This window comes from Vitis vinifera, chromosome 18 (genome assembly GCF_030704535.1).
Source record: "Vitis vinifera cultivar Pinot Noir 40024 chromosome 18, ASM3070453v1".
Taxonomy (NCBI): Eukaryota; Viridiplantae; Streptophyta; class Magnoliopsida; order Vitales; family Vitaceae; genus Vitis; species Vitis vinifera.
Window position 1 is genome coordinate 10,125,182 of NC_081822.1, and position 13,557 is coordinate 10,138,738.

The window sequence follows — 13,557 nt, forward strand, 5'->3', positions numbered from 1 at the left end:
TACTTTGATTGACCATCCAGACGATTTATATCCGGATGGCTCATGCTGATTATCCGGATGTGTTGTGGAGACTATCCGGATGTCTACGCTCTGCCAGCGTCGTTTGCTCTTCCTTGGATAGGAGAAGATGAAACGTCATTTGCCTTTCCTTGAGGCGGTCCGGATAGGATAACTGTACCATGCATATCCTTAGGGGAATCCGGATGATGATGGTCCGGCTGATAACACGTGCCACGCGTCACTATGAGCTGCGTGCCACGTGTTTCCCAAGGGGAGGGGTCCCTACATTGCCCCCCTTTTTAACTTGCCTATTTTGCCCAAAAAATGGGCGGGTTAAAAATAACTGGCTTTTGAAAACTGAAGAAGTCCCTTCGTCTGACTGAGCCACGTGGCGAGTGGGGGTGCGGAAGCCAAAAAGGCATTTATGACGAGCCGTCGACCCTACGTATCCCCAGGCAATATGTCGTTTCAATGATAACACGGCTGTTGATTTGGTTTTCCGAGGGGCTGGCCTGCTATAAATAGGGCACTGTACCTCTTTTTGTATTTTTTCTACTGCATTCTCTTGAGAGCCTTTCTTCTTCTTTGCTTTTTCTGCGCCCTTTGCTTCTCTGAAAAAAAAAAAAAAAACTTCGAAAGCTCCTTTATACCGGTGTTTTTTGTATCGCGACTTCGTTTGTTTGCTGCTGGTGATTTTGTATCGAGACAGTAACCGTTCTTCTTCTTCAGAGCTTTATTTGGTACGTACCTCTTTGCTACTGTCATTCCTTTGGTTGCGTTTGCTGGTTCTTTAAACTTGGTTTCTGGCTTGCTTGGGCATTGTTTTGGACAAGTCGCTTGCAATTGTTGTTGAATGTTGGTATTTTGTTGGTGCTCGGGGGGGTTTTTGAGGGGTTTTTCTGACTGCTTTGGGTTAGGGTTTGTGTATTTTCTGACTGCTTGGTTTGAACCGTTGCATTGCTTTTGTATGTAGATTTGGTTTGGCTTTGTGGTAAGAAATGGCTCCAAAAAAGACTGTTTCATCTGCCGGGGTTAGCGAGGCTGGCGAAAAGGCGATAGACAAATTAGATGTGAATGAATTCCGGGAGCGGTTCCTCATCCCAAATGGCGTATCTATAGACTTGGTGAACGAGGAGGCGGCTATGCCTATTGAGAAAGGTGAAGGAAACGTTATGCTCTTCACAAAGGAACAATTCAACGCAGGGCTCCGGTTCCCTCTGCCGGCGTTGTTCAAGGAATTCCTCCACTTCTCCCAGATTCCACCCATCTTTATTCATCCCAACCTTATCCGGGTGCTGATGGGATGCAGCATCATCAACATGCTGTATAGCCTCGACCTTACGCTATTGGAAGTGCTCTTTGTCTATTCCCTGAAGAAAGCAAAGAATGATATCTTCAGTTTGTCCGCGCACCTGCCCTCCCTTCAGATGGTGACAGAGCTGCCAGATTCGACAAAGGGAGGGGCGAAGGGGCTGGTGGCGGTTCGGGGTGTATGGGCGGGGCTATCGCAGCGTGCGTCGAGGCCCTTCTCTCCAAATTATACCTTAAAAATTTCGGGTAATCTTGTTTTGCGATTCTTTGTCCGGATTTTACTTTGCTGACTGTTTGCTGATTTTTCCGGACGGGATTCTTACCTTTTGTTGCTGTTAATGCAGGTCTGGAATTGAGGGGCCACCTTATGGATTGGGTGGGAAAGGCGTCCTTCGCCTGTGTCTGCAAATTATTCGAGATAGATCCCAAGGAGAGGGCCTACAAGACATTGCTCTCCGTGCGAAATTTGACAGCGGTCGTCCGGGAGTCCCAGGAATATGTTATCAATATTCTCCCCAGGAAACTGGCAAAGGATGAGATAGTGCCTGGGGAGCATTATACTGTGAAGGAGCTGCCCCTCTATCAGGAAGCTAAAGAGACTGATGCTGAAAGACGGCGAAAGCTCCTGGAGGATCGAGATCAGAAAAAAGCTGAAGGCACTATCCGGAAGGCTCCCGGACAGAAGCGGGGTCCAGACTCTCCTCCAAAGAAAACTTCAGGAAAAAGGAGGAAGCTGGTGAAGAAGCATGGGAAGGATGTGAAGGAACCCACTCCTCCCAAGGAGTTTCCTCTTCCACAAACTACCTATGAGGGGGAAGTGATGATAGAGGAGCCAGTAAACGCTGCTCCACATTCTATCTCAAGCGGCCCCGGACATATCTCGGGGTTGAACCATTCGGGCACTTCCTTGGCCGCGATTGCTCGTCTGGCTAACGTGGCTGAGGAAGCTGCATCTATCAACCGTCCGGGCAACCTTAATTCGGATGCTGATGCAGCTGAAACGGCCCCGTTGGAGGAAGCGGGGGCAGAAAGCCAAAGTCAGCCTTCCGACGACCCGGATCGCTTGGCCATAGTCCTGGTGAAAGGGCCTCCTCCAAAGAAGCCGCGTTCGACGCGCGATCTACGGTCCGAACTCCTTGGGCGGCTTCAGGAGCGGCAGCAAGAGATTGAAGTTAGCTGCGCTTCTGCCCATGACGCTCATCCGGATGGAGGCGAGGTGGAGATGGCAACTGAGACCTCAGCCGCCCCGGCAATAATTCCGGCTGAAGATGCATCCGGACATATGTGTCCGGACAAAGATGTGGGGGTTCCGATTCCGGGACAAGAGGTACCTTCTGCTTCCTCATCTGAGGAAGATCCTGCTGACGATGCCGCTCCTGCTAGCCCTTTCAGCTACGCGGAGTTGGAAGTTAAGTTAAAGCAGATTACACCCGACTGGAAAGCCATCAAGCCCTCTGCTAAGATGTTTGATATGATAGAAACGGTATATCGTTGTCTTGTGTTTTTGCTTTTTGACTTTTTGTTGCACTGATGTGTTTGTTGTGGTATGATTTATGTCTTTGCTTTTGTTGTTTGCGTGTCAGCTGGTGAGGGGCCTCCGCGGCATGGCTCAACAACACGATCTTTTTACTCAGCTGCTGCAGACTGCAGACTATATGAGGACCTTCTCCTCTCGGCGCCAAGAGATTGAAAATCAGCTGCGTTTGAGAATGGAGGAGGCTGAGGCTAATTTATCCACCATGCGGGAGGAAAATGAAGCCCTCCGAGCGGAATTGGCTGAGGCGAAGAGTCGCGAAGAATCAATTGCGGGTCGCCTACATGAGGCGGAAGGTGAGGCAGCCCGGCTGAGGGATGAAGTGAGTCAACTCCGGACCGAAGTTTCGAATGAAAAGAAACAGAAGGAAGACTTGCAGCTGCGCCTGGACGTGCAAAAAGAAGAACTTGAACGGGAGTTTGCTGTGGAAAGGGAGGAACTTGCAGCGGACTACCAGCAGCAAGTGGATGATACGTTTATCTTTGGGTATCGCTGCTGCATGAAGAAGAACGGCATCAAGCGAGATACCCCTTCAATTCCTCCGGGTGAAGAAAAGAAGCTCTATGAGAAGCCCGCTCCCTGATAGTTATCTCTTTTTGTCATTTTTCTGCTGTAATTTTTCCTTCTGTCTTTTTGTGGTCCGGAGATCTCTTTGTAATTATACTTATTCATATCAATAAAAACATACTTCTTTCTCATTTTGCACTTGTGTATACTTTTTATTGATAGTACTGCTTTAAATTGGACACATTCCATGGTCTGAGTAACGGAGTGCCATCTAGCTTTTGTAAATGATAGGCTCCATTTTCGTTTGCCTTAGACACTATGTAGGGTCCTTCCCAATTAACTTGGAACTTTCCAACGCCTACTTCAGTAGTATTTTCAAAAACTTTTCTAAGTACTAGCGTACCATTTTTTAAGTTTCTGGGCTTGACTTTTCGATTGTAATGCGCTGATGCCCTTTGTTGATAATCTGCTATCCGGATGGCCGCGCTTTCTCTGACTTCGTCTGCCCAGTCCAAATTTCTTCCTAGTTCTATGTTGGCATCTTCTTGTTTTGCTGCATCGGTCCGGATAGTAGGAAGACCTATTTCAGTGGGAATGACTGCATCCATTCCATATGTGAGGGCGAAAGGAGTGTTTCCTGTCGGCCGTCCGGGTGTGGTTCGATAGGCCCACAGGACGCCGGGTAGCTCCTCCACCCACTTCTCTTTGGCTTGTTCAAGCCTTTTCTTTAAGGCATTGATTAGAGTTTTGTTTGTGGCTTCCGCCTGCCCATTGCTTTGAGGATAACGCGGCGTGGAGTATGAATTCCTGATGTTCAGTTCCGAACAGAAATTCCTGAATGCAATGCTGTCAAATTGTGGACCATTGTCAGCTATGATGATTTGGGGAATTCCAAAGCGGCAAACAATGTTCTTCCATACGAATTTGGTGACATCTTTATCTTTGATGCTTGGATATGCTTCAGCTTCTACCCATTTACTGAAGTAATCAGTGGCGACAAGGAGGAATTTCTTCTGGGCAGGTGCTGCTGGGAGGGGTCCCACTATGTCCATGCCCCACTGCGCGAAAGGCCATGGGCCTGAGACCGATTTCAATGCTGCTGATGGCATATGTGAAATGGGAGCGTATCTTTGACATTTATCACATTTTTGGACATATGCCGCCGCGTCTTTCTTCATTGTTGGCCAATAGTATCCTTGTGAATGAGCTCTATGTGCCAGGGATCGTCCTCCCGTATGATTTCCGCATATTCCTTCATGTAATTCAGCTAGCACATACTGGGCCTCTGAATGCCCAAGACAGCGAAGATAAGGCCCTGTGAAGGATCGCTTGTACAGGTGCCCCCCAATCAGGGTGAAACGGGCAGCTTGCACCCGGATTTTGTGCGCTTGTTTAGGATCTTCAGGTAAAGTGCCTGTCCGGAGATATTCTGCAATATCATGCGTCCATTCTTGATGATCCGTTTGGCTTGCCTCAATGGTGTTGCAAGTGGGATTTTCTGCGACAGAGGGATTGGCTTGCACATGTATGGGCAGTAAAATGGCTTCTTTGATAGGGAGGGAGGCAGTTATGCCGGCCAAAGCGTCAGCGTGCCTGTTGTCAGCTCGCTTAATTTTTTCGATTGTCCACTCGGTGAATTGCTGTAAGGTGCTTCTTACTTTGGCCAAGTATCGCGCCATGCGTGAGTCCTTAGCCTCATATTCTTTCTGGACATGTCTTACCACTAGCTGTGAGTCGCTGTAGATCCGGAGTTTGGAGACGGATAAAGCAAGGGCGAGGTCCAATCCGGACAGGATGGCCTCGTATTCTGCTTCATTGTTAGACGCGGAGAATCCCAGCCGGATGGCTTGCTCCAGATGTTCCCCAGTTGGGGATTGTAGTAAGAGCCCAACTCCAGAGCCTGATGAGCGTGAGGCTCCGTCAACTCGTAGTGTCCACCACTCCTGTTCACTTGATTCGTGGTGCTGGTTGGGTCTTCGTGAATATTCGAGCACGAAGTCGGCCATTACTTGGCCTTTTTTGGATAATCTGGGTTGGAATTCGATTCCAAATTCGCTCAATTCGATGGCCCATTGTAGCATTCGCCCAGTTAAATCTGGTTTGTGCAGAATGCTACGAAGGGGTTGGTCGGTTAGTACAATCACCGGGTGGGCTTGAAAATAGGGGCGGAGCTTTTGGGCAGCGCTTCGAAGGGCTAAAGCTGTTAGCTTCATTTTTGAATATCTGGTTTCTACGTCTGCCAATGCCCTACTGACATAGTAGATGGGCTTCTGCTCCTTGGGTGATGGGCAGCGGAATAGCACGGCACTGATTGCCCATTCTGACACGGCCAGATACATGTATAATTTCTCTTTCGGGATGGGGCTGCTCAAGATGGGCGGTTGCATAAGACAATGTTTAATTCTCTCCAAGGCGTTTTGGCAATTGTCCGTCCACCCGTGCGTTCCAGCTTCTCGTATTGCTAAGAAGAAGGGTCGCAACTCATCAGTAAAGCGGGCTATGAAACGTCCTAACGCAACGAGCTTGCCTGTGAGGCGTTGTAACTCCTTTTTGCTCCTGGGAGGAGGTGTCTCCATGACTGCTTTGACTTGATCCGGGCTGACTTCTATGCCTCTTTGGCTGACCATAAATCCCAGAAATTTGCCAGCACTCACGCCAAAGGCACATTTGGAAGGATTTAGCTTCATGCCATACTTTCGTAAGAGATAAAAAACTTCTTGTAAATGGAGGATATGCTGCTCTCGAGTTTTGCTTTTAACCACGATATCGTCAATGTATACCTCGACCGAGCGGCCTATCAGAGGTTTGAAGATTTTAGTCATCAATCTTTGATACGTGGCGCCAGCGTTTTTGAGTCCGAATGGCATGACTTTGTAGCAATAGAAGCCGTGTGGCGTTATGAATGCTGTTTTTTCTTCGTCCTCCGGGGACATGGGGATTTGATGATATCCGGAGAAGGCATCCAAGAAAGAGAGCATCCCCTGCCCGGAAGTGGAATCCACAATCTGATCTATTCGCGGCAAGGGGAAACTGTCTTTTGGACACGCGTTGTTGAGATTGGTATAATCTACACAAACTCGCCATTTTCCTTCTTTTTTGGGTACCACGACCACGTTTGCCAGCCAATCCGGATAAGAAACTTCTCTGATGAATCCGGCTTCGAGCAATTTATCGATCTCGTTCCGGATGATTCTTTGTCTATCCGGGTGGAAGCGCCTAATCCTCTGCCGGACGGGTCTGGCAGTTAAAAAGACGTTAAGCCTGTGAGATGCAATGGAGGGGTGAATTGCCTTCATGTCAGAATGTGCCCACGCGAAGATGTCATGGTTCTGTCTGAGGACTTTTTGCATGCCCTGAGTTTCTTCTTGTGTCATGAGGGAACTGATGTTTGTGAGGTGATCGCTTTCCTCCGAAATTTGGACTGTTTGTAAGGGATCTGCTACCGGGGGATCCTTGTCCGCCGGACCCAATAATTGCTATTGGTCGTGCGCAATGCTAGGTTCAGGGGGAGATGCATCCTCCTGGTTAACGACTGCTTCACGTGCTATTTGATAGCACTGGCGAGCGGCTAATTGGCTGCCATACAAGTCAGTTTGCCCTTCGTCGGTGAGGAAACTCACCATTTGATGATATGTGGAAGGGATGGCTTTCATGTAGTGAAGCCATGTGCGTCCCAAGATGACATTGAAGGGTGACAACTCTTGTACCACCGAGAATTGCACGTTGAGAGTGACTGGGCCAGCTCGAACCGGCAGTATAATGTCTCCTAAGGATGTTGTTGATGACCTGTTGAATCCGGATAAGATTCGTCCGGGGTTTTCGAGACCCGCGAGACTATGTCCCATGTGGCCCACGACTGATGCTTGCACCAGATCGGCTGAACTACCTGGGTCGACCAAGATACGTCTTACATCAAAATCTCCTATTTCTAGGGAGAGGATGAGGGCGTCGCGATGTGGCTGTAGCGTCCGGGTGGGATCTACTGGTGGGAAAATGATTGTCCCATCTATGGGGCGAGGGCCCTCTCCAGTGAGACCCGGCCGGATGGAATTAATGCGTTCGCGTATTGACGCGGCTCGCAGCAATCTCTGCCTTTTCCGCCTGGAATCGTATTCCTCGTAAGATGGTTCCCCGTTAATATAGTTTATGACAGCCTTGGGGGCGACTGGGGCCCTCGGGGCCCCAGAGTTATGATGTTGAGATGCGTCCCTTCCTCCAGTATCTGAGCGGAGGTACTGTTTTAAATGTCCTGCTTTGATGAGCCTTTCAACCAGATACTGGAGGGACCGACATGTCTCTGTTGTATGACCATGGTCTTTGTGGAAGGCGCATTTCTTGCTGCGGTCTCTCATGGATGGGTCCGTTTCGAGGGGTCTAGGCCACCTGAAGTCGGACAACCCTTGGATCATTGGAAGAAGTTTTTCGTATGATACGGATAGGGGTGTGATGGGCGGCCTATCCGGACGACTCGGCCCGTCCTGCCTCCGGTCAACTGGTTTTGGTCGGTCCGTAGGTTTGGCATGTCTATCCGCGTTATCTTTAGAAGCCTGTCCGGCAACCAAAACTTGCTGAGTGGCTGCACGCACGTCATCTTCGAGCATTGAATATTTGTTAGCACGTCTGAACAAATCGTCCATTGTTGTAGGAGGCTTTTTGGCCAGCGATTCGAAAAATGGAGTGCCTGGACAAATGCTTCTCTTGAAGATCTGTAGGACAGCATCCATGCTGCAAACCTCTATTTGAAGTACGGCTTGACCAAATCGTTTCACAAATTCCCTCAAGGATTCATTGTCTCTCATTTTTATATTCTGGAGGGTGCTGATATTCTGCTTGTGTCGAGCAGAGCACAAGTACTGTCCCACGAATGCTTCAGAGAGGTCCCTGAAATTGTCAATAGAGTTAGGAGGTAGGCGATGAAACCATGAGAGGGCCTGCCCTTGAAGGCTGGCGGGGAATACTTTGCATAGCAATGCATCGTTGCCAATATCGAGCGTCATAAGCTGTCGATAGTGCATGATGTGATCGAAGGGATCGTTGGTCCCATCGTATGTGGAAAACTTTGGTACGAGGAATCCCCTTGGGGGCTCGTAATGGGTGATATGAGAGCAAAAGGGCGTGGAGAGCATGTCATCCAGCCTTTTGCTGATGGAGCCAATGGGTGGCTCGTTTGGGAGGTTTCTCCCAGCTGGTCGTTCCGCTAGGTGTGAGTGAACGTTCCGCATCGCTGGGATGACCACGGGGTCACGATGCGGAGGTACGTTCTGCACCATGGGAGCGATCATAGGATCGGGGCGTGGCGCCCGGGTTGTGGCTACTGGTGGCCTTGATCTTCCAGGCTCTTGTGGGCCTAGTCTTGCGCGCATAGAACTTGACAACTGTGATTTTCTATCACGTTGTCTTTTTGTTGAGAAATGAGTGGAATCTGAGCTTTCCTCACGTGGAGCTCGAGGCATAGGCGTGCGTGGCTCATGGGGCCTTGCGTTGTATGCTCCTGGGACAGCTCCTGTTGACCCAGGATATATTGATTCTGGCTCTGGCCTTGAGTTTGCCACCTGGCCTTTTGAACGCTGACGACGAGGAGGACCTGACGTTGAGGCTTGAATGCGTAACACAGCGTTTTCTTCCCTTAACCTCTCCATCTCCTGGAGGAGAGCTCTTAGTTGTTTTTCACTCGCCAACTGTCTTTTTTTGATGGCCTGACGCCATTCGAGATTATTTTCCTCCCCTCCACCAGATGATCGACTTTGGGAAGGTGTGGCCATCTTTGCTAGTAACTGAATCAAAATAAAAAGTAAAGTTTCCCACAGACGGCGCCAATGTTGTCGCCTCGCGTATCAGGTGGTCCAAGTTACTGCTAGATGGATGAACACGCGATTCTCAACACACAACGGGTTCTTGATTCAGTGGTCATACCTGCAAAAAGGCATCCGGACAGGGTGTCCGGACGCACCCTCCGATGGTTTTGTTAGCCATGGTGAGAAAGAGGAATGTAAATCAGTTGGCCTTTTACTAGGTATCAAGAGGTTACCAGGAGATCCCTTTCTTCTTCGTGCGAAGGTATATATATACAGCTGCAGGGGTACTGTTCCTCTCATTAATGGTGAGGAGATATTTTATGTTGTGATGATGACAATAGGTGTCAGTAGGAGCATTATCACCCTACGAACGACTGTCAGAAACCATGGTAGGTTACGCGACTGTCAGAGATCGTGGGAAGGTGATCATGTAGAATGATCGTGGGAAGTGACTTGCTATCACTTCATCTTGTCTTCTCACTCTGCAGGTGACAAGATGTGGGCCATGGCTGCTTGTTGTGATTGCGTGTAAGACTCGCTTTACTTTGATTGACCATCCAGACGATTTATATCCGGATGGCTCATGCTGATTATCCGGATGTGTTGTGGAGACTATCCGGATGTCTACGCTCTGCCAGCGTCGTTCGCTCTTCCTTGGATAGGAGAAGATGAAACGTCGTTTGCCTTTCCTTGAGGCGGTCCGGATAGGATAACTGTACCATGCATATCCTTAGGGGAATTCGGATGATGATGGTCCGGCTGATAACACGTGCCACGCGTCACTATGAGCTGCGTGCCACGTGTTTCCCAAGGGGAGGGGTCCCTACAGGACACATGAGTTCAACATGGTGAACTAAGCCCTAGACGGGTACTAGAATTATCGAAGCTAAGTAATCTACCTGGACATTTCCAACAAATCTTCCACGGCAATACACATAAGCATGGATTCGTGTAGAATTGAAACATCTTTACATTAAAATCTTATTAATTTCCACAAACAGTGAGTGCACAAATACGATAAGAAAACACTTAAAACCTATTTAGGGGCAAAAGTCAAATAGATATACAAGAAAAGAAAAAAAGATAGTACTAGAAGCAAATTGTATTAAAGTGCAAATAACAAGATAAAAGAAATTTGTACAAAGAAAGAAAGAGAATACCTATTTGAGAATTCAAAGAATATAAAGCAAATAATGTCACTTTCTAAGAATTATCATTTAAGTGATTCACTTAACCCAAGTACCTTATATTCAATATGGTTCTTTTCAAAAATCATTTTCCCAACTCATTGTAGGTGTACTGAATTTTCAATTAATTTTTCTTTTAGATATTCCCTAGTAATAAGTTTCTATATGTTGTTTTCTGATTGGGTTGATTGACAATTATCTATAACAGAAAAGATATCCCTTGAGTTAGCTTGTATGATTGTGTTAGCGTGAAAATGACACTTATATGTATTTTGTCTAAACGAAAGACTTGTGTAATCAATAACACAACTATTAAAAGTATCTTTTTAAACGAGTGGTTTATATCAATTTTCGATAATGACAATCATGGTAACAAAGCAAGGATATCTCGTTATGACCATCTCACTCATGACTTGAAAGTCATATAAAAAACAAAAAAATGATACAAATTGTTGGCTATCTTCATTTCTATTTGAACCAAATTAGATTCGTGTACATCAGGGTTACACACATGCTCACATATACACAACTCATTATTATAATGTCACATGCTATAAATACAATAATGTGGCAATAACATTAAGGTATCATACACGACTTCAGGATGAACAATAAATGCGAAGGCTTTGACAAATGAAGTGGACAATTTATCAAACGAAAGAAAGAAAAAAAAACACTAATACATAATTCTAAAATATTCCTAGAAAAAAAAAAGCAGTTGAAATCCTTCCATGACAAAATTGTAAGACTCGCATGGGGCCCGGCCCACACGATTTAAATGGAACAAACCGTTGAATAGTCTTATATATCCAACAAGCAATTATAACACCCATAAATTTGGGAGCACATCTAGGTAATTTCGTACTACACTTCCTATGGTTGGTAGTATGTACTATATAAATTTATAACAAGTGAGTAGAGAATTAAGTGAGGGGAGAAAATTGGGGAAGGGAAAATTAATTCTGAAAATGGCCCTTTGGCAACCGCTAAGTCAAAGTGTCAAGTTAAAAAGAAGCGAGTAACGAGGTGTGGGTGTGGGCTGTGGGTTGTGGCCGTGGGAGGAGGTTAAGCTGATGTGTGTCACGTGGTGGTTGTTCACCACTCCACTTTCTCCCCTTTCTTCTGTCGTCACCTTCTCACGTGACTTTATGTTTATGTGTTTTTAGGAAAAATTTAAAAAAAATAAAAATAACCATGTAGTTAATTGGGAAGGTTTTCCATACTTGTGAAGAGTCCTAGGTGCTGTTTGTTTTTTTACTTAATTTTAAATAAAACCTTAATACTTAATAGTGTTAAATATTAGGTTGTTTATTTTTGTAGTATTTTATTTCTATTAAATATTAAAAAGTAAAAAAAAAAACCAATATGTTATTTTTTCTATTTAAAAAAAGCTGCATATTTTGGTTTTTTCTATTTAATAAAAAGTTTATAATAAGTCATAAAAAAATAAAAAAACAAACAACCTAAATTCTAAAACTAAATTGTTTTCAGCAAAAAGTCAAAAAAATAAACACCACTCTAGTTTCTATTCTTTTTATGGGCCTACTGAATTGAAAAGAGCATTAAAATTATTGAAGGGTAATATTGGAATGGAAATAATGTGTTGATCAGAAATTAGATATTTTTGTTCAATTTATAGAAACGGAATATGGGGATGATGTAATATTTGATTCTGAGAAACTAAATTGGTTGGATCGGAAATAGTAAGTGTGGAGGGACTAATTCTATATATAAAATCCTGGTATGAAAATAACTCTCCACGGTCCAAACTCCAACGACTCTAACCTCTCTCAAATCTGAACTGCCTCGTCTTCGTCCTCCAATGGCGATATCCCCAAAGCTTTGTCTTCTTCCACTCCTATGTTTGCTAGGTATGTGCCACTACTAGTTCCAAATAATCATGCACTGTCGTGCTTATGTTTTACTTTCAATTGTTTCTTCCCATTTTGAGTTTTGATTTGTTTGTATCTCTGATCTATTTTCAAAATAATGATTTCGACTTCTAACTTCTTGATCTTATTAGTTCTATAAGATCTGACCTCCACCATTGTGGTTTATGAACAAATTGCAGTGAGCACAGTTTCGGCCACAGTGTTTACCCTTGAGAATCATTGCAGCTACACAATATGGCCTGGAACTTTGTCCGGCAATGGCGCCGCTATCCTCGGGAACGGCGGTTTTGTATTGCCACCTGGTGCATCGATCCAGTTGCAGGCACCATTTGGATGGTCGGGAAGGTTCTGGGCCCGAACTGGATGCAACTTCGACAGCGCCGGCAAGGGTACATGCACCACCGGAGACTGTGGCGCACTGAACTGCATCGGTGGCGGCGTTCCTCCGGTGAGCCTTGCGGAATTCACTATCGGTGCCGACAGTGCCGATAAAGATTTCTACGACGTGAGCCTCGTGGACGGCTACAATGTGGGAATGTCGATTGAAAGCTCGGGCGGAACCGGAGACTGCCAGAGGGCCGGTTGTGTGGCTGATCTGAACTCGAACTGCCCGGCGGAGTTGCAGATAACTGATTCAGGTTCGGTGGTTGCATGCAAGAGTGCGTGCGCAGCTTTTAACACGGCCCAGTATTGTTGCACCGGCGACCACAGCACCCCCCAGACATGTTCGCCGACGCAGTACTCGGAGATATTCAAGAAAGCGTGCCCGACGGCGTATAGTTATGCTTATGACGATCCAACCAGTACCTGTACTTGCACCGGGGCAAATTACTTGATTACCTTTTGCCCCACCGCATTTTGATCATCTTCTTCATCAAATTACTCTTCTGTTTGTTTTTCAAATTTATCTGTGACTTTGCGTGCGTGTTCTTGGATTTATTCTTGATTAATTTAGAGAGCATTGCTTTGTTTTTAATTTTTTTTTTTGTAATTTGCATGTAGGAAATATAATTTAATAAATCAGGAAATATTTGATTTATCAGTTTTGAGTCTAAAATGAGAGTGGTTGGGTACAATGAAGTGCGGGGTCATCGTGTTATGAACCTGTCCCTGTTTTTGTGGCACTAGGGTGAAAAACTGGAAACATGGTTGATGGGTCGGCTCAATGCGATAAAATTGAGGTCGGCTACAAGGACTCCTCCTCCCCCTCCTCTATTTTTGTAAAAATCAAAACAAATAAATATAAAATGCAACACTGATTTCATCGTCTAGGACTCGGAGATGGAAAACATTGGATAAATCGAACTAAAATAATGATTTTTGGCATGAAT

General features: G+C 45.9%; 1 protein-coding gene across 1 annotated transcript; it reads left to right on the forward strand.

Moving 5' to 3' along the window:
- Window positions 1–12,107: 12,107 nt before the first annotated feature.
- On the forward strand, window positions 12,108–13,268 carry LOC100232856 (SCUTL2). Its single transcript, NM_001281159.1, is given in 2 exon segments — window positions 12,108–12,205; window positions 12,406–13,268. Coding segments are annotated over 2 exon segments (732 nt in total). The 5' UTR covers window positions 12,108–12,156; the 3' UTR covers window positions 13,089–13,268.
- The last annotated feature ends 289 nt before the right edge of the window (window positions 13,269–13,557 follow it).